The following is a 27,826-nucleotide window of genomic DNA, read 5'->3' on the forward strand; positions in this document are numbered from 1 at the left end:
TTCCTGAGGATTAAGAATAGAATTAATTTGTGAAAGAGCAAGGATGTGTCAATGAAACCCACCAAAAAATTTGAAATTTTAATATCTTTTATAAGAAATAAGATTTTTAATTAATTTTTGTGTGAAATGCTATAAAAATAAATAAGTCGTAATATTATAGAGAAAATAATAACTTCAAATCTGTGTCTAAGTACCTTTAAGATTTAAAAAAAAAGGGGGGGGGTGCCAAAAGTTCTTTTAACCCTACAATCGCTGCAAGAGCGATAACTCTAATTTCAGGACGATCAGAAACCCTGAACCGTGGAGAAGACAGATCTTGGGCGGACACCATCGTGGCCATGTAGACGTGATGAAAAAAAGAACTGACGAATGACTTATGTCATTCTACCAATGTGAGACAAGTTTTCTAGTGACTACAACGGTAATTATCTTTAGAAACTCATTAAAGAAGGTATTCTTGCAAATCGCCAAATGTACTTTCGGTTTGAATATTTTCATGATCATTTTTGAACAAGGTCATTTCTAATTTATCCTAAAATTGAATCTCGAATTAGTTAAGTCTGTAAATATGCAATAAAGTTGTTAAAAATAGATTCCAACATTAACAATTTGTTATTCTAAATACCATATTTCATGTATAATTATGTACCTTTATTATCATGATTATACAGTTAGATACAAGGAAGTAATATTCATTAGTATTTATTGACGAGTCCAAATGATTATTATTAATTCATAAAAATGCAGGATTAATTTTAGTAACAATGCTATTCTTTATATTTATAGAACTTCTACAGAAACTATGGATCCCCGCCTCAGTGCCCAGGATGTGATCAGATGTGACCTTTGTGAGACAGCTGTAGTACAGATGTACTGTGATTTCTGTCATGTCAATCTTTGTAAACCTTGTATTGGAGAACATATTGCTGATGATTATAACAAACATCAAATAGTCCCATTCCAACAAAGAAAATCAACCTTGATTTATCCAAAGTGTGCAACACATCCAAGCAAATCATGTGATTTACAATGCAAGGAATGTAACTTTCCTGTTTGCTCCTTCTGCTCTGTTTCAGAACAACATAAAGCGCACAATGTTTTAGTCCTTGCAGAAGTATACGACTCCAAGAAAAAAGATATCGCAAAAGATACAGAGGAATTACGAAACATTATTTCTCCTACATACAAAGAAATCATATACGATCTAGAAACACAGATGACTAATTTGAATGGAGAATATGAGAAACTAACAACAGCCGTGACAGAACATGGAAAACAATGGCACAGAGAAATTGACAATGTCATCAATGCCATGAAGAAAGAAATTGATGATTTTAAAGTAAAACACTTTGGCATTATGAAGAAACATGCAGAAGAAATGAAACAGATAAAGACTCTTATTGAACAAACTCTGCTTAACTTGAAGGAAATAGAAGAATCAAATGAGGTGCCAATGACCACGGGATACAGCTCCAGAAACAAAGAATTCAGCAAACTTCCTCCCAAAGTGAAGGTATCACTGCCCATTTTTAATGCTAAACCAGTAGATAGAGAACAGCTCTACAAGTTGTTTGGATCTCTTGCACCATTATCTACCACAGCAGAAGTAAATGGCTACAAGCTAAAGAAACCAGAAACATTAAACAGAGAGCTGATGCCAGTGATGGAAGAACCAGAACTTATTACTACTATAGATACTGGGTATGAAAAACTTTACAATGTTACCTGTATCAGTGAAGAAGAAATCTGGACAAGTGGAAGAGTCAGTGATATGAAATGCTTTAATATTCAAGGCTCACTTCTCAAAACAATTAGAACAAAATCAGGGGAATTGCCAAATGATATAGCAGTGACCGGTGATGGAGATCTAGTATACTCTGATGGGGTGAAAGGGACTGTTAATAAGGTTACAAATGGAAAGACGAAGAAGATGATCAGACTACAGGACTGGAGACCTGGTGAACTCTGTGTCACCTCCTCTGGGGACCTCCTGGTTACCATGTTTAGTGATGATGAAACACAATCCAAGGTTGTCCATTACTCGGGCTCCAAAGAGAAACAAACAATCCAGTTTGATGAAGAGGGTAAACCTCTGTATTCAGGAAATGACAAAAGTAAGTACATCAGTGAGAACAGAAACCTGGATATCTGTTTGGCTGACTGGGAAGCTGGTGCTGTTGTAGTTGTCAACCAAGCTGGAAAACTCCGATTTAGATACACTGGTCATCTTTCTACTGTAAAGAAGAATCCATTTAAACCCTTAGGCATCACAACAGACAGTCAGAGTCAGATCCTGACAGCAGACAGTAATAACCACTGTATCCACATCCTAGATCAGGACGGACAATTCCTCCGTTATATAGATAACTGTGATCTGAAGGATCCATGGGGTTTATGTGTGAATGAAAATTATTTGTTTGTTGCTGAATGGGGAGGAAAGTTAAAGAAAATTAAATACCTTGAATAGAGATACACTGTATATTATGTATTTGCTTGTGAAAAGGTGATTATAATGGGTCTATTTTTTTTATATAAATTTGAAATATTTCATTTTGTGGGATAACATTTCATTGCAAAGAATTTTTTTCAATTTTTCAGAAGATGAAGTCTGGAAAATGTAGACTGCATAAACATGATAAATATCAAATTATTTTCAGATTTGATGAAAGGATGTTACATTTTTATAATAAGGATACAATATTAGATATACATTGAGATCATGATTTGCTGTTTTTCATTTGAATTGAATAGAATTAATTGTCACTTCTTATTTAAAATAATTTCTTCTTAAGTTTATACATGTAGGTTTAACACATTGTGAATAGATGCTGTATATTATGCTTTAAGTGCGTATGTTTGTACCAACTTTTGTAATATTTAAGACAATTCTGTAAACGTATTACATTTAGTGGTGTATTATATTTAGCGATTTTGGTGGAAAGAAGAGTCCGCTAATTCAAGCACATCGCTTGTGTCTTGTCTATTAACATTTATAGCTACGTGTAGCACATTCAGACAGCATTAAATCAAATCTACGCTAACTTGTTGAAAATTGAATTTCCGCCCAATATCGTAGTTGCCAAATGTAATACAATTACAGTATTATCATAATATATGAAATAAGTTGATTTTATTTTTGCTATAGGTTAAATATCAAGGGTAATGTGGTATTCTATGTAGAAAATTAAGGACTGAAAGTTGAAGTTGGACTCTAACCCTCATCCCCGCATGAAAGATGATTTTCAAGTTTAGACAACTTTCAACGGAATATCAAATCAATTACAAGTAAATGCTATAGGTGCCTAGGAACGGAGTCAACCTCGCTTTATCTACACCTAGTTTTTTTCGAACTGAAAAAAAATTGGCGATAACTACAGGTGATTTAGATTTTAAAACATCCACAATAATACAAATCTGTAAACTGGTTATAAAAATGGACCCTTGGAAAGTTCAGAGATGGTGTTATAGCCATTTTACTCATGTTCAAATTTTAGCGCCATTATGTCAGTGTATTACGTCAAAAGTTTTTGGGTACACATAATTTTCTTGAGTACTGCACGGGCAGTGACATTCGCTGGAAGGTATCATTCTCTGGTCTGTACTTTTGTTCAATGCATCTCTGGAATTGGGGAAAAACTACTTATTCGGTAAGCCAATTATTCAAACACCAGCACACCCATATGTATTTGTATGCATTTCTTGTATTTTATTTATGAATCAGTATTTTTTATACTCTGATAATGGTCTACATAGTCGAGCATATTGGATAATCATTACTTCTTATGTATAGCTACATTTATAGATTTATTGTATTGAACACAATATTTTTAAATTATTTATAAGATTATTTGATAGGTCTGCATATCTGTTGTTTAGGATAGGTGTTAAATGCATTTGGCTTAAACTGTGTATCGCAAGGGCAATAACTCTCATATCCATTTGTAAACACCAATTTTAAAAGTTAGATATTTTTATGCATACTCAGTAATATATGGAACGTTAACTTATAATGTATTATTTTTGGTTATAATCTTTAATATTGATAGCATATATTCTGGAATTTATTACTAGTCTGAATTGTCTTGGCACTGCCAATTTTCTAGTCCGAATTGTCTCTGTTTATTGGTATTGCATTGTGTTACAAGAATTTTTGTTTACAATATTTTATTTTATTTACTTTACAGTAAATCGTATGAGGTATCGTATGTTTACGTATGATGACTTATGATGAATCGTATGATGAATAGTATGATGTCAGTCATGTGATATATATGATGAAACCTATATGAGCGAATGTTCCTATGAATGAAGTTGAATAAAGACAATCGCATTTACAATTTCTCAATCTTTCTCTGGGCATTGAACAGTACAACATTTACGAATAAATATCAACAGCCATGTGTGATTCAGAAGAAAGTGATACAGAAGAGCAGCCAGGACAGAGACACAGAGTGATGACTGAGAAAGGACTTTTTTACCAAGTGCAACAAAAGTTAAAGTTTAGAAGAAGTTGTGACCAGAAACTGTCCAAAGTAAGTGATAACATAGAACTGTTACTGCTAGAAAATCCGAGCAAAGATACAGTTAAAAATGAGTATAAGAAGTGGATGCAGATATACGAGGATTTGATTGTGTCACATAAAGAATATCAAGATTTGATATATTTAACACCAACTGAGAGAATCGAGGATGATAAGAATTTTCAGTCTAGGAATAGAAGATTCACAGCTTTGAAAGATTCTGTTGAGGATTGGATCTTGCGACACACAACACCTGACAATAAATCAGTGCGGTCCAGACCCAGCACAAGTTCTTCTTCAAGTCATCTTTCCATGGAAAAGTTAAAAGAACAACAGCGGAAAGCAGAACTCGTTGCCAGAGCCTCAGCATTACCAAAAAGAAAGGAATTGGAAGAAGCTAAACTTCAACTGAAATTAAAAGAAGAAGAACTTGAAATCAATACAGAGATAGAAATAACGGATGCGAAAACTTAAATTATCGAAGAAATGGAAAGGAGTGTTATGAGGAATTTGGACTTAGAAGAATCTCTTAAAGATCATTCAAGTGACAAGCCTGAAACAAAAGAAACTGCATCATTAAATCCGTGTGCACCTCTATGGGAAGATAGAAGAAAATCTTTACATTCACATGAAACATCTAATATGTGTCAACCACAGAATGCACCTTAATATGTATATGTTCCTCAGTCTACGTTTTTACCTCAGAGTTCACCTTACGTACATGTACCTCAGTATACGCATACGTTTCAAAACACTTCACATGAATCGTTACCAAGAAACGTACCTCATGATACGTACAATGCGTATATTCCTACGCCACCTCAGACGCCAGCTCTTCATGTCAGTGATAACCTTGTGCTGCATATTGTGTCTTCGCAACCATCTTCTTCAGTGCCAATTCAGACATCGACCAATAGTGATCATGGTATCTTGACCGTTGCGCGAGAACTGAACAAGCCAAGGTCGATTATTCAAACCTTTGATGGAAATCCGATGGATTACAAGAGATTCCTGAGACAGTTCAACACAAGAATTTCATCAAATACAGACTCCTTTGAAGAACGGTTGAACTACCTGTTGCAATATACATCAGGGGAAGCACACAAGATTGTCTTAGGATATTCACATATGGATGCAAAACATGGATTCAAAGCAGCGCTAGACGAATTTAAAGACAGATATAGAGATGCTGATATATTAGCTCAATCGTATGTGAAAAAGGCATTAGAGTGGCCAATTATAAAGACTGACGATGCAAAAGCCTTAGACGCTTATGGCATTTTTCTTAAAGAATGTCAGTTTGCAATCGAAAACGTGGAAGCGGCTAGAGTTTTGGAATATTCGGAAAACTTAAAACTGTTAGTGAAAAAGTTACCCCACTACTTACATGAAAAATGGAGAAACGTGGTGTATGATCTTAAAGAAAAGCATGAGATCGTGAAATTTCAACATCTTGTCAATTTTGTTTACAAAGAAGCGAAGAAAGCTACAGATCCTATATATGGAAGAGATATTCTGAGCAACACTAAAACATCAACCAAAGGTTTTCAAGATGGACAGCGTAGTCAACCTGGTAAATCAGTAAAGTTTTCTGGGACACACAAAAACTTTGCGATTGCTATGAATGAATCATCAAAAAATGTTCAGTCAGGCGCATGTGGTGATGTGTATACAACACAGAGACAAAAGACTGGAAGTGTCTTCTCAGATCCTTGTATATTTTGTAACGGAGGTCATTCACTAGATGTGTGTAGGAAATATGTGAATGTATCCTTGAAAGACAGATATTCATTTCTAAAGTCCAAGGGCTTGTGTTTTGCTTGTTTAAGACCTGAACATCTCAAGACTAATTGCAAGCAAAAATTGACTTGTAGTCATTGTCAAAAACTTCATCCTACTATTCTCCATGCAAATCCACAGAAGAAAGATGACAACCGAAAGAATTCAAGTGACGGAGATGGCAGTGAAGCAACAGCTTTGTGGGTGGCTGCTCATAAGGGGGCTGGAGAAACTGTGAAGCAGGCATTACCCATTGTGCCTGTTAGACTAAAGTCCAAGTGCAGTGACAAATATGTGACAACATATGCCTTTCTAGATTCAGGAAGTAACGCTACGTATTGTTTAGAGACTCTTGCGCATTCCTTAAACATTGAAGGAAAGAGAACAAAGTTGAATCTCGTTACCATGGGACAAGAAAAGGTCCAAGACACTTACATCATATCAGATTTGGAAGTGAGTGATATTCACGGAGAAAATACATTTGAACTGCCGCCTGTCTTTACGCAGTCTACATTACCAGTGTCCAGAAAGGACGTGATTTCTCCAGAAGACTTAAAGGAATGGCCACATTTACATGACATTGACTTGAATGTGATTGAGTGTGATGTAGGACTTTTGAATGGTGTCAATGCACCAAAGGCATTAGAACCGTGGGATGTTGTTTCTAGTGCAGAAAATGGTCCCTTTGCAGTGAAAACCTTACTAGGCTGGGTCATCAATGGGCCACTGGAAGTGACTCCAAATGACGACAGTAATTTGTGTGTATCCATCAATCGGGTTGATGCAAGGAGGCTAGAAGAGCAGATTCGTAACCAGTTTAACTATGACTTCAGTGAGAGGACAATTGATGACATACATGAGCCATCCAGAGATGACAGGAAGTTTCTAGATCTTGTATCAAAGTCTATTTGTTTTGAGGACGGACATTATCAAATTGGACTTCCATTTAAGTCTAATGATGTCAGATTACCAAACAACAAGAAGCAAGCTGAACAACGGTTATCGTCTCTTGTAAAACGATTCAATCATGATGAAAATTTTCACAGTGAATATTGCGAGTTTATGAACAAGATTATGAATGAAGGATATGCTGTCAAAGTTCCAACTGAAGAGCAAGTGGATGGCAAGGTTTGGTACTTGCCGCATCATGGAGTGTATCACCCAAAGAAGAAAAAGTTGAGAGTGGTGTTCGATTGTGCGGCTAGATTTCAAGGCACATCATTAAATGATCAACTTTTACCTGGACCAAACTTAACTAGTTCACTCGTAGGTACACTTCTGAGATTCAGACAAGAGGAGATTGCAGTGATGGGAGACATAGACAGTATGTTTTACCAAGTTCAAGTACCAAAACAAGATGCAAGCTTCCTTAGATTTCTGTGGTGGGAAGATGGAGACATGACTAAAAAGATCGTAGAGTATCAGATGGTAGTACACTTGTTTGGCGCATCATCATCGCCTAGTTGTGCTAATTACGCTCTTAGAAAAACTGCTAAAGATTTTGAAGAACTCTTTGAATCTGAGATCATCAACACCGTGTTTAAGAACTTTTATGTTGATGACTGTCTTAAGTCCGTCAAGACTGTTAATTGTGCTATCGACTTACTTAAGGATATACAAAGACTTCTTACTCGGGGAGGATTTCACATTTCAAAGTGGATAAGCAACAACAGAGATGTCATGATGACAATTCCAATCTCAGAGCGAGCAAAAGAAGTCAAGGGGGACAAGGGCCTCGACTTAGACTATGATGCACTACCGATTGAAAGAGCCTTAGGAGTTCAGTGGTGTGTGGAATCAGATGTGTTCCGTTTCAACATAGAAGTTAATAAGAAACCCCTTACACGAAGAGGAATCTTATCCATGATAAGTAGTGTTTTTGATCCTTTGGGATTTCTTGCACCGTTCGTACTGAGAGCAAAGAAAATACTTCAGGAGTTAAGTAGAATTCATCTTGGATGGGATGATACCATACCTGAGAAATTTTCCGACCAATGGAACGGCTGGTTTTGTGACCTACAGAAGTTATCAGAATTCAGGATAGACAGATGTGTTAAACCTGTTGGATTTGGAACAATGTGTTCTGCCCAATTGCACCATTTTTCGGACGCCAGTGAAGTTGGTTATGGGATTGTGTCTTATTTGCGATAGGAAAATGTGAACAACGATGTCCATTGTTCTTTCATAATGGGAAAGTCGCGTGTGGCTCCTTTGAAGCAAACAAGTATCCCAAGACTAGAACTGACAGCAGCAACAGTTGCCGTGCGTACCGATAAAATGCTGAAAGCAGAATTAGACATTCCTATAGATGAAACTGTTTTTTGGACAGACAGTATGGCTGTGTTACGTTACATTAGAAATGAAACATCAAGATTTCACACGTTTGTAGCTAACAGACTTGCTGTTATTCATGAAGGATCAACGCCACAGGAATGGAGATATGTTAATACCAAACTCAATCCAGCAGATTATGCTTCAAGAGGACTTTCAGCAAATGAAATAGTGCAGCAAGGACGCTGGATCCAAGCTCCAGAATTTCTATGGACTTCCGTCGATTGTTGGCCAGAAGCACCTACAGAAATTTTGCGTGAAACACCAGATGATCCGGAAGTGAAAAAAGCATCAGTTAGAGCATTAGTAGCTGAAATACACAAGGCAGAACCAAGTGTTGACCTGATGGGTGTTGAGAAACTTATCAATCATCATTCTTCTTGGTATACGCTAAAGAAAACCGTGGCATGGATTTTGAAGATCCGCAGCAAACTTCTTCATTGTATTCAACGAAATAAACTTATTGACAGCCCATCATCTAATTAAAAGGCAGGATCCCCACCAGATGTCTTAGGATAATAGGATGTTTACATTCAATTGGCATATTGGCTCTCTGAAGTCGTCCTCCTACCGCAAAAGTCCATCTTCATCCAGAACTGGGTCGAGTTTCCGTATATAACTGTTTCTGTTCACATGTGAGTTTCCTTCTGCAAGAGTACTCAGTTCATCACAGAATGTTTCACGTTGTACATAACGCAAAATGGCGATTTCAGCTTTCTGTAAGTCCTGAAGCGAAATGTGTCCTATTAGTCAAATCCAGTCCCACTTTCTCAATCTGATTTTTATGGTTTTTCTCCATCTGATTTTAGTGGTTCTTAAACCCTGCTCACTTCTAAAAGCCTTCATTAGTGATTTTTGTGAAAACAAGACTTACCTGTAAAAATTTTTTTTAGAAAAAAATTAGATTATAATTTACTGGTATAGTACATCATTATTCAAAAAATGGAGAATCATTGTTTTGTCTATCTGACTTTGTTTTTATGAACCCAGGCCTGTAGTTTAGACTAAAATAATTTCAACATGTTCCATGATGTTTCAGAAATATTCCATTTTTTATAACCCGCATAGGCCGCCATAGAATGAAGCGACCTAGTTTCTTACCGAATGTAAACAGCTAAAAATTATAGAAGTTATTTTCTTACGGTATGTCTATAAATTTGAGATAGAGATTCTGCATTTACAATATCAAAGGTAATTTATCATATACTAAAAGCTAAAGTTGTAATAAAAAAAGATAATACAAATGTTGTCGTCTGCACGCCTCTGGAGACCTTAGGCCTAACGTTACGTACATGTAACATGTAATATGCTATGTTTGAGTTTGCGGTGTGACAGTATACTATGTATTTTGAAACCTTTGTATCTATAACACATAAGCATTGCTATTTTCAATCAGTTTGAAAGCATTGTTAACCTACATTTTCGCTTTTCCACTGCGTCAACACACTTCGGCTCTCTTGGCTGGCATGTTTGGGTACCGCTTTCGAGAATGTTCCTGTATGCCTAATTGTGATCTCGACAATTTTTTTAATGTTTTAAAATTTCTGTCGGTTGGCTCTTTTAATGGAGTGCCATTCGGCATTCCTGTCGCTTTGAAACGGGCGATCCCGTCTTCTTGAGTCTTCCCCTCTCGATGTCGATTTCACTTGTCGACTTTCTTAAGCCTATGTCGTAAATATCGTAATTTTCCACACGCGGTGGTTATTTATAGAACATAGAAAGATTTTTTATTTAAAAATAAATATAGTTAAACATATAAATCATAAAAACTTTAAAAACTTCTTTGTAAATTGTTATCAGTTTGAATTTTACGACATGTCTAAGTACGAAGACCCACTTGGGGTAAATTGATCAGAAGAATTCATCCTTAAACCTCATTATCTCGAACAAGGTGGGGCTGAAAAAAAAACCTTTGAGATATCAGAGAGTTCAAGGTATCAAGAGTTAAATACTTTTGACAAGAGGCCCATTGGACAAAACTCTTACCTGAGTAGCTTTGACTATTGTGTTCTTTGCCAGATTTCCCCCTAGCAATACATATTATAATCCAACTGGTCATAATTTGGACAATTTAGAATCTACACTACACCAGGATGCTTCCACATAAGTTTCAGCTTTTATGGCCCAGTGGTCCTTGAGAAGATTTTTTTTTATATAATGACCCCACCCTATTTTTGTCTTTCCTTGATTATCTCCCCTTGTGATGGACTTAGCCCTCCCTTTTAACAATTTAAACCCCCCTTCACCCAATGATGCTTTGAGGTAAGATTGATTTAATTTGGCCCAGTGGTTCTTGAGAAGAAGTCAAAAATGTGAAAAGTTTACAGACGGACGGACAGACAGCTAGACAGACGGACGGACAAAATGTGATAAGAAAATCTCACCCAAGGCTTCGCCTCAGGTGAGCTAAAGAGTGGATGGAATTGCTACATTACTGAATTCCACATATCCATGTCGGTGTCCAAGATACTGAAGATCAACTGCATATATAGACAGTTTTGTGTGGGTATCATTAATCAAAAAACAAATAAATTTTCTCTGAGTCTGAGGCTGAGTAATTTCAATGCATATAGATATCCTAATAAAATATACCGTTTATCCGTTTTTTTCGCGTGTTGGAAATTTTGTGAAAAAGGGTAGATTTGTAGAGTTTTTATTTTGAGTAAGTTATTTTTTACGATTAAGGATTTTTTGTTCAAAATGGTAATGTTTTTATGTCATATTATAGCTGATATAATTTTTGCGTGTTTTAAATTTTGCGAATTAAAAATTGTCGCAAATAATGCGAAAAATAGATCATCGCGAAAAAAACGGATATACGGTATGTTAACTAAATGCTTTTACAAAATTAACCTGAATTCTTTGTTCCAAATTTGGCACTGACATATGGGCTGCAGTTTTACAACGCACTTTGAAAAATTACGCACTTTAAGAAAAAAAATCAAAGTGCGTTAAATTTGGGACCAATTCAACGCACTTTGAAAAAGAAAAATTTGTTTTCAAAGTGCGTTATAATCGACCATATTATATATTCAGGCGCGGATCCAGAATTTTTTTCCAGGGGGGTCCAACCCAGTGTCATGTTGTAAATTTTGAATTTACCGGGTGGCAGTAAATACAAAATTTACAACATGACAACTTGTCCCTATTAAAAAAAAAATCCAACCTCAGAATTTTGTTGACAAGCCAAAAAAAAAAAGACCTAAACTTAACTTGCCCAAACGTGAAAATCCATATCGTGGTGGTGGTGGTGGTGGTGGGGAGGGGGTGACTTTTGACTGCAAATGCTTTATACATATTACTTTTCATACCAACTTAATAAACGTCCGCGTTTTTAAGGGGGACTCCCTTTTCTTGAGTTACCTTTTTCTTGGTTTAGTGTATCAATTTAATATCTCTGCAAATTCTAGATCCCCCTCCCCGCCCCCCTCTAGATCTGCGCATGTATATTAACGCACTTTGAAAAAAGTGTATGATCGATATTCTTGCAAATCTTAGATATGATTAATAATTGAACCTGTTGGATAACTTTTCGGTGAAAAGGTCACTTCAGGATGTGAAAGTGAGCGATTTCTATTTTTCCATACTTTGAAATTTCTTTCTCTCTTAAATGTTTAAAACTGTACTTAAGTTTTTCCAATTTGCATGCATTTTATGTAAACTAAAATTTATCGAAAGTTTTCAGCGTCATAGTAGTTATGCAAATACATATTTTGATGTAGCATAGGCATCAGGTACCTGGAAGGATGCTTAGGCACACGAATGTTTTACAAAGATATTGTTACATAATAAAGACATTGAAAATTGGGGATTACTTTCAGAGGGGGGGGGGTCAATTTGCTATCCATGGCTATGTAAAAAAGAGTTGGGCTGAGAGACGTTCTACTCGTCTTCTCCTTGTTCTCAATAAGGTTAAATCAATTCACGTTAATTAAAAGTTTTCGGAAGATATAATTATTACAAATTAATTCTCTCAATTACTTAAATCGAAGTCTAGAAATTTTGTTTAATACATGTTTATTTTTTTTCAAAACGCGTTAAATTTCCCCATGGTAAATGTTAATGTACACTCTTAACGCACTTGATGGTAATTAATTATTATTATTTATTTATTTTTATTTTTACAATGTAATGAATGTTGCTAGACGAGCCAATCAGAGAGATTAGACCTATACTGCAGTGTAACCACACAGAATTAAAGATTACTAGTATCATAGATTTTTGTTATGGTTAAAGCTAAGGAGCGTGAATTTGATGATCTTCAGACTTTGAACTGTGTCAACAAAAGGCATTTCGCTTAAGGTTAAAAAAGGGGGGTGATAAAAGTTCTTTTAACCTTATAATCGCTGCAAGAGCGATAACTCTAATTTCAGGGCGATCAGGAGACAGGTTTGGGCGGACACCATGAAGACGTGATGAACAAAGAACTGACGAATGACTTCTGTTATTCTACCAATTGCAATGTGAGACAAGTTTTCTAAGTGAGTACAACGGTAATTATATTTAGAATTTCATTAAAGAAATTATTCTTGCAAATGTACTTTCGGTTTGTATATTTTCATGATCATTTTTGAAAAGGTCATTTTCAATTTACCCTAAAATTGAAATTTGAATTAGTTAAGTCTGTAAATATGCAATAAAGTTGTTAAAAATAGATTCCAACATTAACAATTTGTATTCCTAAATACCATATTTCATGTAATTATGTACCTTTATTATACAGTTAGATACAATGATATTCATTAGTATTTATTGACCAGTCCAAATGATTATTATTAATTCATAAAAATGCAGGATTAATTTTAGTAACAATGCTATACTTTATTTATAGAACTTCTACAGAAACTATGGATCCCCACCTCAGTGCCCAGGATGTGATCAGATGTGACATTTGTGAGACAGCTACAGTACAGATGTACTGTGATTTCTGTTACGTCAATCTCTGTAAACCCTGTATTGGAGAACATATTGCTGATGACTATAACAAACATCAAATTGTCCCATTCCAACAAAGAAAATCAACCTTGATTTATCCAAAGTGTGCAACACATCCAACCAAATTATGTGATTTACAATGCAAGGAATGTAACTTTCCTGTTTGCTCCTTATGCTCTGCATCAGAACAGCATAAAGGACACAATTTCTTAGTCCTTGCAGAAATATACGACTCAAAGAAAAATGATATTGCAAAAGATACAGAAGAATTAAAAAACATTATTTATCCTAAATACAAAGAAATCACAAAAGATCTAGAAACACAGATGACTAACTTGCATGGAGAATATGAGAAACTTACAACAGCCGTGACAGAACATGGAAAACAATGGCACAAAGAAATTGACAATGTCATCAATGCTATGAAAAAAGAAATTGATGTTTTAAAGTAAAACACTTTGACATTATGAAGAAACATGCAGAAGAAGTTAAACATATAGAGACTCTTATTGAACAAACTCTTCTCAACCTGAAAGAAATGGAAGAATCAAATGAAGTGTCCATGACCATGGAATACAGCTCCAGAAACAAGGAATTCAGCAAACTTCCTCCAAAAGTATCACTGCCCGTTTTTGATGCTAAACCAGTAGATAGAGAACAGCTCTACAAGTTGTTTGGATCTCTTGCACCATTATCTACCACAGCAGAAGAAAATGGCTACAAACTGAAGAAACCGGAGACATCAACCAGAGAACTGCTAGAAGAACCAGAACTTATCACTACTATAGATACTGGGTATGAAAAACTCCGTAGTGTTGCCTGTCTCAATGAAGAAGAAATCTGGACATGTGGAATGGTCAGTGATATGAAATGCTTTAACATTCAAGGCTCACATATCAAGACAATAACAAAAGAATCAGGGGGAGTTCCAAATGATATAGCAGTGACATGTGATGGAGATCTAGTTTACACTGATGGGAGGAAAGGGACTATTAATAAGGTTACGAATGGAACGACAAGGAAGAAGATCACACTACAGGGTTGGACACCTTCAAAACTCTGTGTCACTTCCTCTGGGGATCTGCTGGTTACCATGTACAGTGAAGATAAAACACAATTCAAGGTTGTACGTTACTCAGGCCCTACAGAGAAACAAACAATTCAGTTTGATGAGGAGGGTAAACCTCTGTATTCAGGAAATAGCAAATTGAAGTACATCAGTGAGAACAGAAACCTGAATATCTGTGTGGCTGACAGTGAAGCTGGTGCTGTTGTAGTTGTTAACCAAGCTGGAAAACACCGATTTAGATACAGTGGTCATCTTTCTTCTAAAAAGAAGAAACCATTTAATCCCTGTGGCATCACAACAGACAGCCAGAGTCAGATCCTGACAGCAGACCCTAATAACCACTGTATCCACATCCTAGACCAGGACGGACAGTTCCTCCGTTATATAGATAACTGTGGTCTGAAGTATCCAATGGGTTTATGTGTGAATAAAAATTATTTGTTTGTTGCTGAATGGGAAGGAAAGGTTAAGAAAATTAAATGCCTTAAATAGAGATACATGTATATGTATACATGTATGCTTGTAAAAAGTTGGTCATTATTGGTCTAATTTTGTAAATAATTTGAAATATATTTAAGTTAAAATGTCATTGTAAAAAAAAAAGGCATATTTTTTCTTTGAGTTGTCAGAAGATGAGATGCATGGGAAGGGACAATGTAGACTTTATAAACATGATCAATATAAACTTGAAGACATTTTCAGAGCAATTTGATTTTTTATGAAAGAATGTTTCATTGTTATAATAAGGATAAAATATTAGATAAACATTGAAATAATTTTTTGATCTGCTCATTTTCATATAAATTTAATGGGATTAATTGCCAATTCTATTATAAAAAAAATCTTACTTAAGTTTAATGTTAAGGCATGGTAAATAGATGGTATATATTAATAATATGCTTTTAATTTGAATGTAATTATAGCAAATTTTGCAATATTTAAGACAATTATTATCATCAAATAAAAAGTATAAAAGAAGTTGATTTTTGTTATAAATCAAATTTTTGGGAGAGTAAAATTCTTTCAGAAGCTAATAATGTAATGTAGGGAATGCGATACCTCACTGGATGTCCAAGCTTAATTAGGAATTGCCCTAAGTTGATTTCTTTCTCTGGCTGCCCCCCCCCCTCTTTTATTTCAAAAACGATGCTACGTCACTGCAATCGGATGTCAGTTTACATAACTATTTTAGTATTTTCAAATATCATCTCTTATAATTGCCAGTGGATACATTTTATGGCCAAGATACAAAATAATTCCCTATGCCAACCTAACGAAATACAAGATTAATAACCAACAAATGCCTTAGGTGCCTATGAATTAAAGGAGTCCAGCTTGCTCTTTGTACACTAAGTCTTTCATAACGAAAAAATAGTAACGATAACGAAAGATGATTTATTATCTAGAAAAAAAAAATCACTGTTATACAAATCTGTGAATTGGATGTAAAACGGTATTAACAAAAAAATCCACTATAATACATAGTGAACTGGATATAAAATGGACTCGTGGAAAGTTCAACGGAGGAATCAGGTGCCCTGGAGGATTAAATATCCAGTACACCGGCCTCACCCATCGTGTGTCTCATGTATTGATCAGGCAGCAGAAATATTCATAGTTGAATTTCTTTAGCATAAAGAGAAAGGCATTAAAATTGGTATGAAATATGTAAAACAAAATACAACCAAGTTATTGGTTATATTATTTTAACAGCAAACTGAAATTGGCTTTAAACAAAATTAATGAAAGCCGTTGTGCTGCTGCTGTTCAGCTGTTGTGGCAGACTCTTTGGTGTTCTTTTATATCAAGTCTTGTAATTACTTTCCAGCTTTATACGAAACCACTCCCACGATAAATTAATTAAAGTCAATGCTTTTTGATATCATTGACAGCTGCTTTCAATAAAAATGTAACTTGTTAATACACTTACCTTGTCATCAGTCATTTGGAAAATTATTTTATTCAAAACATTCTGATTGTACATACAAGTTCTCTGAAGCTGACATCAAAAAGATGCTTGAGTTTCTGATTGACAATATCTATGTGTGTTTTTTTTGGAGAGGAGGTCTTTCGACAATCTATTGGAATCCCCATGGGTACGAATTGCACCCCATTATTAGCTGAACTACTTTTGTTTTCATATGAAGCAGGAATTGTCCAGAATCTTTAATCTCAGGGAGATTTTGTACGGACTAAAAATTTTTGTCTGATATCCCTCGACATCTCAGTCAAGTCTCACACAAACTGATGGCTTCGACTACTAGTGTCAATCAATACTAACTGAAATGAATAAACTGAAGAGTTCCAGCAATGGTCTGCTTCAAATACTTCGTACTATGGCTCATTTTTGTAAGAAATAGTAGTAGTACAAAGTAATTGAAGCAGACTATTGCTGGTACTCTTCAGCATCGGAGGTTTAAAGGAATAGAATACTTCTATGAAAAATCAATAATTTATGTTTTTTTATTTAAACCTTTTAAAGGTAAGAAACGAAAGCTAAATAGTAAATATAGACTTAAAATATGTCTAAAGGAGAAAAAAGTTGAAGCAGACACCTAATTCATTTCAGCCCCGTATTGATTGAAACAATTGGTAAAAGTCGGGCCAAGAAAACCCACATAAGTTTGAGTGATGCTGGACTGAGATGTCAAGGTGCACCAGACAAAATATTTGGTCAATATGACATCTCGTTTAGTTTACAAAATTTTATACACGAAAAGAGGAAAACACTTGTGGCCTTGAACTCAACATTTAGATATAACAACGATGATGTATTGTTAATTAACAATAGTTATATACGAGTGCATATTCTAAATTTTTTCTTTAAACTAAGCAAAAACAAATTAAAGAGAAGGGAGGTCAAGGTCACAGGAGTGCAAGGTGTAAAGTTTATGCGGCAGTTGAATAGCTCTCATTAATACATATCAGCAAATTATGTTTGATTGGCATCAGTCATCTTTTGAAGTCCTTTGATTCAAATTGCACTTGATGATAAGTGAAATACATGTTCTAGATTTTAGTAATCAATGCAGATCCATATAAATAGCGATCTCTGTTGAATTTGACCATATGTTTTCATATAAAATCTTTAATCCATGGTAATAAAATAAGGATGCTTATTTCCATTTGTGACACTACATTTAACAAATCTCTGCATCTGTAATACTGTGACAGTTGAACTGCGTTTTCTTGAATACTATGATATATTTAACTGATTTTAAAAACCCAACAACTATTACCCTCAATATCGCAAATCCCTGGACATCTTTTTGTTTCCCCTCAAACCCACTGAATTTGATATAACAAAGCTTGACTGCATTTAGACAGTGTTGTTATATAGATCGCCCTAAACAAAACAAACACAGATTTCTCTTTAGACTGAGTGATTTTATGCATATAGATATCCTAATAAAATATATGTTAACTAAATGCTTTTACAAAATCAACCTGATTCTTTGTTACAAAAATGGCACTGACAAATGAATGCACATGTATAGGCACCAGAGAAAAAAATGTACACATGAAATGATGATGTGAGTATGCATCAACTGATGATGTCATTTCTTTTATAACAAAAATTCATGACAGGCGAATCAGTCCATATTGTACAAAATCAACACATAAGTATAACTGATATTGATGTGCAAATACATTGTGCTTCTTATAAAAGTCTTCCTTTTGACTGCAAGAAAAAATATGCCATGAGACATGTTACAAGAATATGGACACCCTTGTGCAAGAAAATTATTCTTAAATCCTAGTATAGTCATAAATTTTGACTATTTATACTAATAAATAAATATTGCTTTTGAAACTCATTTTTATTTTATTACTGTACAATGCCAAAATATAATCAGGAATCAAGGGAATAGGATATTGGGCAACATCTAGGCACAGCCTAATTTAGCTCTCTCCTAAGTCAGGTTACAATCAGTATACATTTTCCTAACTCATATTTCAAATTTTTTAGTTGCATTTATAAATGAACACTTTTTCCCTTACCCTGAATTTTATCAACAAACACAAGAGATTCCTCAAAAGATTTTTTTCTTGTATCAAACACCATCATATTAATTTTTTTGATTATATTTTTATAGATTTTTATATTTTATTTAATTTTTCTCATAAGTTTCATACAATATCATGATTAATCATATTATCAGAATGGAACTAGCATTCTATTAAATTTAACTTTCAGACCTGACTTTTCTTACAGTTTGTTAGCAGATTGTTAGCAAATAACACATCATCAGATACATGTATATCAACCTTCAAGCACACTGACATGGTCCTGTTTATAGGAACCAAATCACAATCAAAGATATGTACCATAAAAAATCATTATTCACACAATACCGTCAACAGTCAACTTCAAAAATAAGTCTACTGTAACAAAAATCTGAATATAAATATTAAAATTCCTCAAAGAGACATCATGCACAGAAATAAAATAAAAAATAAAAAATCCTGTTGTTACTCTCTTTCTTACAGTATAGAGCACTATATAGAGGTATAAACAAACATTTTTTTTCTTTTTACGAGAGACATTGTAATAAGGGGTAATATCAGAATTATTCTGCATGGAGTATTCAGTGAATTAACATAATTTAAGAGTAGCCTTAAGAACATTCACTTGGTCTGACAGCAATACAAATCCTGATTTCAGAATTCCACTGACGTTGATACACAGAATGAGGTATGGTCCATTTTCAGATGATGAAAAATAAAATGAAAAACCTGCTTCTTTAGACATACTTTATACATAGGTCACAAAACTGTGAAGCATTGTATGAGTGAATCGTCCATAAAAATCTAAATCTACGAGATGTGAGACCTCTATTCAGGAATCAGACTACTATTCCTGTTGCTAAGTAATATCCATGATATGCTGTGCTGAATTCTAGATCTTGATTCCATATTCACTTTAAAAAAAAAGCCAAACTGATTGAATAAAAGTTGACCAATCAAATCTCTCCTTACTCAGTGCCATTCATCCTACAGTATAGGTGTTTCTGGGTAAATATGTCATCAAATGACCACAGGGTTATTGGTTACTATGGTGATCTTTATCACACTGACAAGGTCACAACAATAAACAGCTAAGTATTTTATCACAAGGTGATCACATGACTGTCTCCATGACGACACCGCTGCTACTGTCTGGTTTTTCACTAATTCTGTCCAGCTTAAAACAACATACTCTGGCGACGAATTTTCCCTAGAAAAAAAAGACAAAACTGATGAAGGAAAATGTCTTAACAGATTTATGAGTCATAATCTAAGGTTAAAAAAATTACAAAATCATGTTGATCAGACACCATGATAACATACCTGAATTTGCCAGGGAAGAAAATCTCATTCCTGGGTCTTTATGTAAAACAATACCGGGTACAGTAAAAATGGAGACAGCTAAAAATAGAAATATTTATTCTATGAATAGCTTTGTTTAACAGTCATAGTTAACAGTCACACCGTGGGACTTTCATCCTCATGGCAACACAAAATATACTGCTCGGAAATCACAGGGAAGTTCCTGGAGGAGCGGTACGAGATCGACTCCTCCCAGATCTGTCCGTTAGAGACGAGATGCAGTCACATCATGTACGTCGACTCAGATCAAATTGAGCAGATGACGGTGACTGTGATAGATGCACACCACTGTCCTGGCAGTGTCATGTTACTCTTTGAGGAATATTTCGGTAAAGTTTTAAAAATACACAGGGGATTTTCGTTTTGACTCAAACATGAAAAATGATCCACTGATGGAAAACTTGTCTGGTACAGATGTTGTGTATCTAGATAATACTTATATCTCCCCAAGATGTATGTTTCCATCTAGAGAAGAAAGCCAGAAGCTAATTTTAGGAATTATTCATAGCCATGAAGAATTCAGTGTAAAGATTGGACTGAGAAACTTAGGAAAGGAAGACCTTTTAGTAGCCATTGCTCAGGATCTTCAGGAGTGGATCAAAGTCAGTCCTGCCTTCTTTCAGGTTCCAGAAATCCTAGATCTTCCAGATGTTTTTATTACAGGAGAAACAGATGCAAGAATTGAAGTTGTTCCCTTTTACTCCATTTCCAACAAAAATATTGAGAGGTGGAACAAAGAACAGCCTGCAATAGCTATTCTTCCTACCTCCCTCTATACAGGGTTAGAGATGAATCCTTTCTGTAACCAGGATAATGTGTTCATTGTGCCATATTCTGATCACTGCTCATTTGATGAGCTCACTGACTTCATAAAGCTCGTCAAACCAAGGTCTGTTTATCCAATTGTAAATGACATGAATCGGGGTTCTTTTGGAATTAGTATTTCAGATCGGGCAGATGTTTTGGTTTTCAAGCCGTACCTCAGCAGTCCAAGGAAGAAAAATTTTGAAATTCCTGACAGTGTCAAGAGGTGGATGTTTGGGAATCGAACCCTACCTCCCTCCAGACTGCTAAACAAGAAACTGCTTGCCTTAAGAAGGAAGAGATCTCTACAGAGCATAAAGAGAGAAGTCCATTTCGATGATTCAATGGAGTATTTTTCTGAAGAGAAGACAAAGAAGAAGAAAATTCTCAACAACAAAGGAGGTGATGATAAAAAATCTGGACAAGAGGATAAATGTGTGCCTACAGGATGTGGGACAAACTTCTGATAAGGAAAATTCAAATGGAGAAAACTCTAAGAATTCACCTTGAAAAGATATTACAAATCCTAAGAAAAATAAGGTGGAAAAACTTAAAGTTAAGTTCAGCTGGAGAAGTGAAAGTGAAAAAAGGTCTGAAATATCCTCTGAGCATGTACAAGAATATGAAAGACATGAAGCATCTTCCAATATGGAGTGTGTAAGAGAACATGAAGAAAAAGGGGACAAGGAGATAGAAAGGGAAAATTCACCACAAAGGAAAAAAACATTTGTTAAAAAACTTTTTAATGTATGTACTGGACACAGACATACCCGATATGTCAGGCATGGAAAATAAGTCTGAAAATACCTCAAAAGAAGACAGGAGTGCATGCAGTAGTGTTCAAAATTCTTATGAACAGAGTAAAGAGACAGCAAAGGTCAATGGGAAATTTAATCCTATCCGGGTTATTCCGATTGTGTCGAACCCTGAAAAGACAAAGGTTGAGAAGGCTACTAATTATCTGAGAGTCATTCCCATTACTAAAACTACACAAAACAAGAAACAGAGTAGTGTTACTCCACAGGGTTCTAAGAGAGGACCAGTATTTAATGTTTAACCATTGTGAAGCACCATTTCAATTCAAAAAGTGCTTTGAATGCTGAATTACCAATATTTCTATTGGGTGATTTTAATTTTGATATGTTAGCTGATGGCAACAATGCATTTAAAAACATGTTGCAAAATTTTTCATTATCAAATGTTCGCAACTAGGTTAAGGGCTACCCAAAGGTAGAACAGTGTATGCAGAGCCTCGGGAATTCGATTTTGACGTCACGGTGAAATTGTACAAATGAATCTCGGCGAATAAATAATAATTTTCTTTTTCATATACCCTTACATACTTTGATTTCTCATGATTATTGTAAATATTAATCAATATGTAACTTATATTGTCAGTATAACACTTATCGAATGTAAAATCAAAGCCAACTTGATCTCGCTGTACTAACATATATGACGTCATAGGCTAGTTTGACACGCAGTTTCTCTGTACTCGAGACGCAGATAAAGCTAATAGTGGAACTGAAAATATGAAATTTAAATCTATGTAAGCGTGTTCTGATTACAATTGATTCATACTTTTCAATGCATTAATCAATATTTCACAGTCTTATTTAATTGATAACTATTAGGTCTTTTATAAAGCCGCAGTCATGCACTTTTATATAGAAACGTACTACAATCACATGTACAACCCCTCCAAAATCTCAAAAGTTCAACGATATCCGCTAAATTATAAATTATAATATTTTATACACATGTAGATACTGTCCCTACTATTTTGAAAAGTGCTGGGAACAAGTTGTGCGCTGTTGATTTTTTCCGTAGTTGTACATTTCTTCAATGCGTATAGTGTAAATACACATACTTTATCAAAAGTCGGCTAAATTTTATTTAATTCCCGGGCAGTGAGGAGTTGCTCCCAGCACTTTTCGGGTTAAGAAATTTGTCTTAAATAAAACACAATCAATTTCATAGTGAAAAATTATCTGTATATCGTTGAACTTTTACGATCTTTGTATCCGTACATATTTTTTCTAATTTTAAACATGTCACGTGACAAACAGCTGATGTACATGAAGTCGCGTATGCCGAACTCGGTTGAGACCCCATACATGCATATGCATTAGTATAGTTCCCATTAAATTAAAACTAATGCTAATAAAAAAAATATTAACATTATATTGATTTTTTCGGAATATTTTAAGGCTTATTTTCTATGGGCGGCCTTAACTTAGCTGCGTTGTTACAAAACCAACAAATTTTTCAACATCAAAAGGTACATGTATTGATCTTATTATTACCAATGCTGTTGAAAAAATAGAAACTGTAAATATCTTAACGCCTTTTTGTAGCACTCATAGTCCAGTTGGTGTTGATCTACATTTTAAAACATTCAAGCAACACTCATATAAAAGATACACAAGAAATTATACAAAAGCTAACTACTCACAACTATGCACAGATTTGTCAAATGATGATTGGGATAGAGAGGTATTTAATACACACAATATCAATGACATATATGATAACTTTATGAATATATATAACCATTATGTTGACAAAAATATACCTAAAAAAGTAGTGACCATTAGACCATCAGATAAACCATTTATGACAAGTGCTATTAGATGTAAGATGCGACAAAGAAATAGAGTACATTATAAAGCAAAAGCAAATAATAATGAATATCAATGGAGTAGATACCGTCATTTAAGGAATGAAGTAATAAGTATGGTACGTAAATCAAAACAAGTCTATAAAGAAAAAATTACCTCACAAATATTAGATAGATCAATACCACCTGGCAAATGGTGGCGAATTGTAAAGTCTATTACTAAATTTTCTAAAAAAACAGATTAAACCCCCACCAATAAAATCCAATGGTTGAATTTATATACACCCAGTTGAAAAAGCTAATATAATTATTAAACACTTTGCAGAAATATCTCATATTGATGTCAGCACAGAATCCCAGTTACCCCCTCAAGGGCCAGGTCCACCATATTCAATAAACACAATTCATATTACACCCCAAGAAGTGGAGGATCAATTACATAATATCAACCCATCTAAACCTCCAGGACCAGATGATATTTCTCCTCAAATACTGAAAAATATAATTCCGTCTATCACTGCACCCCTAGCAAAATTGTTTAATGCATCATTAACCAGCAAACAGCTTCCCCATATATGGAAACTATCAAATATTACACCAGTTTATAAAAATAAAGGTAGTCCCGAAGAACCAGGAAACTACAGACCTATTGCTTTAACTAGTATTCTCTGTAAGATTATGGAAAAAATTATTTTCAAACATCTCCACAACTATATGATGGATCATAATCTTTTATCTAAGAATCAGTCTGGATTCCAACCTGGGGACTCCACTGTAAATCAGCTTCTAGAAATATACAATACTATTATAAGCAATTTAGACCAAGGCAAAGATGTAAGATTTGTTTTCTGTGATATATCAAAAGCATTTGATAAGGTCTGGCATAAGGGGTTATTATTTAAGCTTAAGCAGAATGGTGTTGTCGGAAATATATTGGATTGGATTGAAAACTATCTTACTGATCGTGAACAAAAAGTTTTATTAGAAGGGTACTCCTCAGTTAGAGAAAGTATAAATGCAGGCGTCCCACGAGGTTCGGTATTAGGACCATTCCTCTTTTTGATATATATTAATGACATAACTGAAAATTTAGAAAATCAAATTAGGTTATTTGCAGATGATACTTCTTTGTTTGTAATTGTAGACTCTGATACACAAGCCCCTGCTGTCTCTTTGATAAATGACTTGGAAAAAATTAAACAGTGGTCCAGACAATGGATGGTAGACTTTAACCCCAGCAAAACTGTAAATGTTAATTTTACCCGATCAAATAAAGCTCATCCACAAATCTCATTTGGTTATGTAAATAGTTACATAGAACAACAGCAAAGTCACTGCCACCTTGGACTTATACTACAATCCAATGGTGGTTGGTCAGAACATATATCCAAAATATATCATAAAGCATGTCAACGTTTAAATGTTCTTCGCACCCTTAAATACAAATTAAACAGAGATTCTCTCATTAGTATTTATATTGCTTTTATAAGGCCTATTTTAGAATATGGAAATGTAGTACGGGATAATTGCACACAGGAACAGAGTAATCTATTAGAGAGTATGCAAATAGAGGCTGGGCGTATCATTACTGGGTTAAGACGCAATTCTTCAAAACAAAAATTGTATAATGAATTAGGATGGCAAACACTTAGTGAAAGAAGAACTAAACATAAGCTTACACTTATGTACAAAATACTTAATGATTATACACCTGAATATTTGCAAGAAATGGTCAATCAATGCCTACCTGTTTCACATAATTACGCGTTACGCAATAATTCGTATCACTTACCAATCACTAGAACAGTTGCATACTAAAATAGTTTTTTACCATCTACAATTAAATTATGGAATGATTTGCCAGATAGCTTAAAATCTGTAACAACTGTAGCAAAGTTTAAACAGTGTATGCAAAATAAAAATCCACAAAATCCAAATTATACAATTATGGACAAAGAAAATTAAATATACTCCACTGTCAGTTGAGAAACTTCTCTAGTAATCTTAATGCAGACTTGTTTAATCATAATTTAGTTGATTCACCTAAATGCTTAAAATGTGGATATTGTTTTGAAGACTCTGTTCATTTTTCTTTCAATGCCCATGTTATGATTTTGCCAGGAACATTTTAATTACATACATGAGTGACCATGACATACCAAGAGATGTCAATATTGTATTATCAGGTTATGATTGTCTATCTCTTAGAGAAAATATGTTATTCTTTGTCCAAGTTCATAATTTTATAAAAAACTCTAAAAGATTTTAGTCTGAGCCTTCCTTTCCATATTCTTTATTACTTAATTTTTTGTTTGTTTGTTTTTTCCATCATTTTTTTTCTTCTTTTTCACTTTTCTCTTAAGTTTATGTTATTGTTTTCTTAATGCATTTTTTCTCCTCAATTTTTCTTCAACTATGTATTCTTTATAATTATCTTAATATTAATTTATAATACATGTTTTTTTGAACTTAAAATATGTACACTGAACCAAACTTCTAAGTGTTCACCTAACATTTTTGAAGTTTTAAAGTACAAATGCAAGCAATAAATAATTTCTTTGATTTCTGATTAATGATGCATATTTAAGTTTGATGTTGCGAAAATTTCATGTAACTATCTCGACAGAATTTTAAGCAAAGAGTCAAAGAAATGATGAAATGATGTACCCTCAAAATGAAAATTCAAGGAGTAAGACCGAAACTCGGTCTAATTACTACAAGACTGTAATTACAGTTGAATACCATGTACCCCTGAATAGGAGATTGACCCATCTGCTGCCATGCCTACTGCATAGATCTTTCTAAACCGTTGAAATTGTGTGAAAAGGGGGGGGGGTTGACATTTCCTATAAAATTGCACATGTGTCTAATGGCATTCATATCCGGAAATTTGACAGTGTATAATCACACAGATTCCTTTTAATCAATATTCTAGGGTGTTTAGCACGTAAATGCACCGCTTTAAGGATAGTTCAGACTGTTTCAGCTGATATTATACTGTCACGAGCATCGATTTTTTTTTATCATTTTCGTACGATTGAAATTGCTTGTTTTCATGTTTCTAAGATTGCTTCAGGACAATTTAACTCTTTTTTAACCTGGTGTGACGCGAAAATTTGGCCTCAGACGAAGAACAAGGTCACTTCCGGTTTGGTTAAATTTTGTCAAAAACTTTCAAATTGTGATAAATTGATGATGAAAAATGACGCGCAACCTATATAAAAATGTATTTAAATGGGTTTCGATACTGGTTGTTAATTCTAAAAAGTAATAACAACTACAGTTAAGCACTCAAAATAAAATTGAGTAAAACGTGGTGCAAAAATTGTCAAAATATCAACATTCCAACGGCTCTCCCTTCTATCTCAATGATCATTTTGCAAAGTTTTTGTGTTTTTTAGTGAAACCAGTTTTTAAAATTTGATAATAATCACAAAAAGATGCTAATTACACAAAACACGTGCCGCAAAGTACAGATTTATTGTTTTTAAGCTTCGTCACGGAACATTGGTTTTCATCGGTGATAATTGATTTTCTTTCAACAATTGTTGAGAAGACTCATTTGTTGTAATACTTTGAAAATATCATACCATTCTATAAAGTAGTTTTTGAATAAATACATTTATTAAAGTGAACACTTAGAAGTTTTGTTAAGTGTACAGTAATTTAATTGTACCGTGTGTACCTTGATCTCAAATGGAGAGAACTAATATAGGCCCTTGGCCTGCTGTTCAATCCATATTCATATTGTACTTTTTGTATATTATGAATAAAATACTTCTTAAACTAAACTATTTCAATACATGTATTATTTAATTGATTTATTTATTTTTCATTTTATGATTAATGATGCCTATCTTGTTTTGGACTGTATGTTATTGGCAGCTTACATGAAATAGATCTGTGTCCTGAATAATTAGGGACTTTTATAATGATTATAACATTAAACAATACCTGTAAAATTTTGTGTACATTTTTGTAAAAATACAGAAAAATTCTTAAAAACTTTATTTTCCAATTTATAATGCTTTTGTCAAAAGATTTTTAATAAACAAATTTCAAGGAAAATAAAAGTGAATTATCTTCCTGTAATACCGATAGTTTGATCAATTCATTATTTAACTTCAAACAAATTTGCAACAAAAATTGTAAAATAAACTTACCTTTAGAATTTGGATGAAATTACAGAGTTATGCACCTTTTAAATAGTTATTCATACTTTCCTCTCGTTATATTTCTCTCCACTACTTACTTCTTTATCATGTTTATAGTTACTATTTACTTCTTTATTTTAAATATATTAAAATTTGTTAACCACCAAATAATTTCTGTTGCAATAGGTTTGAGATTGAGCCACGTTTTAGCTAGATTGACAGGACCATAATTCAGAACTGAGAA

General features: G+C 34.1%; 2 protein-coding genes and 1 long non-coding RNA gene across 3 annotated transcripts; 2 read left to right on the plus strand and 1 right to left on the minus strand.

Annotated features, from left to right (window-relative positions):
• Positions 1-330: 330 nt before the first annotated feature.
• LOC134241120 (uncharacterized) lies at positions 331-15,442 on the plus strand. The gene is given in 4 exon segments (XM_062723207.1): positions 331-421; positions 787-2,427; positions 13,471-14,003; positions 14,006-15,442. Coding segments are annotated over 3 exon segments (3,279 nt in total). The 5' UTR covers positions 331-421; positions 787-802; the 3' UTR covers positions 15,127-15,442.
• A 2,584-nt stretch (positions 15,443-18,026) lies between these two features.
• LOC134241121 (uncharacterized) lies at positions 18,027-20,059 on the minus strand. Its single transcript, XR_009986596.1, has 3 exons — positions 19,966-20,059; positions 18,415-19,852; positions 18,027-18,383 (listed from the first exon to the last, which is right to left on the minus strand). It is a non-coding gene; the product is annotated as an uncharacterized LOC134241121 (long non-coding RNA).
• A 21-nt stretch (positions 20,060-20,080) lies between these two features.
• LOC134241125 (5' exonuclease Apollo-like) lies at positions 20,081-21,275 on the plus strand (the record flags this gene model as incomplete). Its single annotated transcript, XM_062723209.1, is given in 2 exon segments — positions 20,081-20,344; positions 20,346-21,275. Coding segments are annotated over 2 exon segments (1,194 nt in total), but the record flags the coding sequence as incomplete, so codon positions are not given.
• Positions 21,276-27,826: the final 6,551 nt, after the last annotated feature.

This window comes from Saccostrea cucullata, unplaced genomic scaffold (assembly GCF_032062105.1).
Source record: "Saccostrea cucullata isolate Sc308-1 unplaced genomic scaffold, CSIRO_AGI_Scuc_v1 ctg14543, whole genome shotgun sequence".
Classification (NCBI taxonomy): domain Eukaryota; kingdom Metazoa; phylum Mollusca; class Bivalvia; order Ostreida; family Ostreidae; genus Saccostrea; species Saccostrea cuccullata.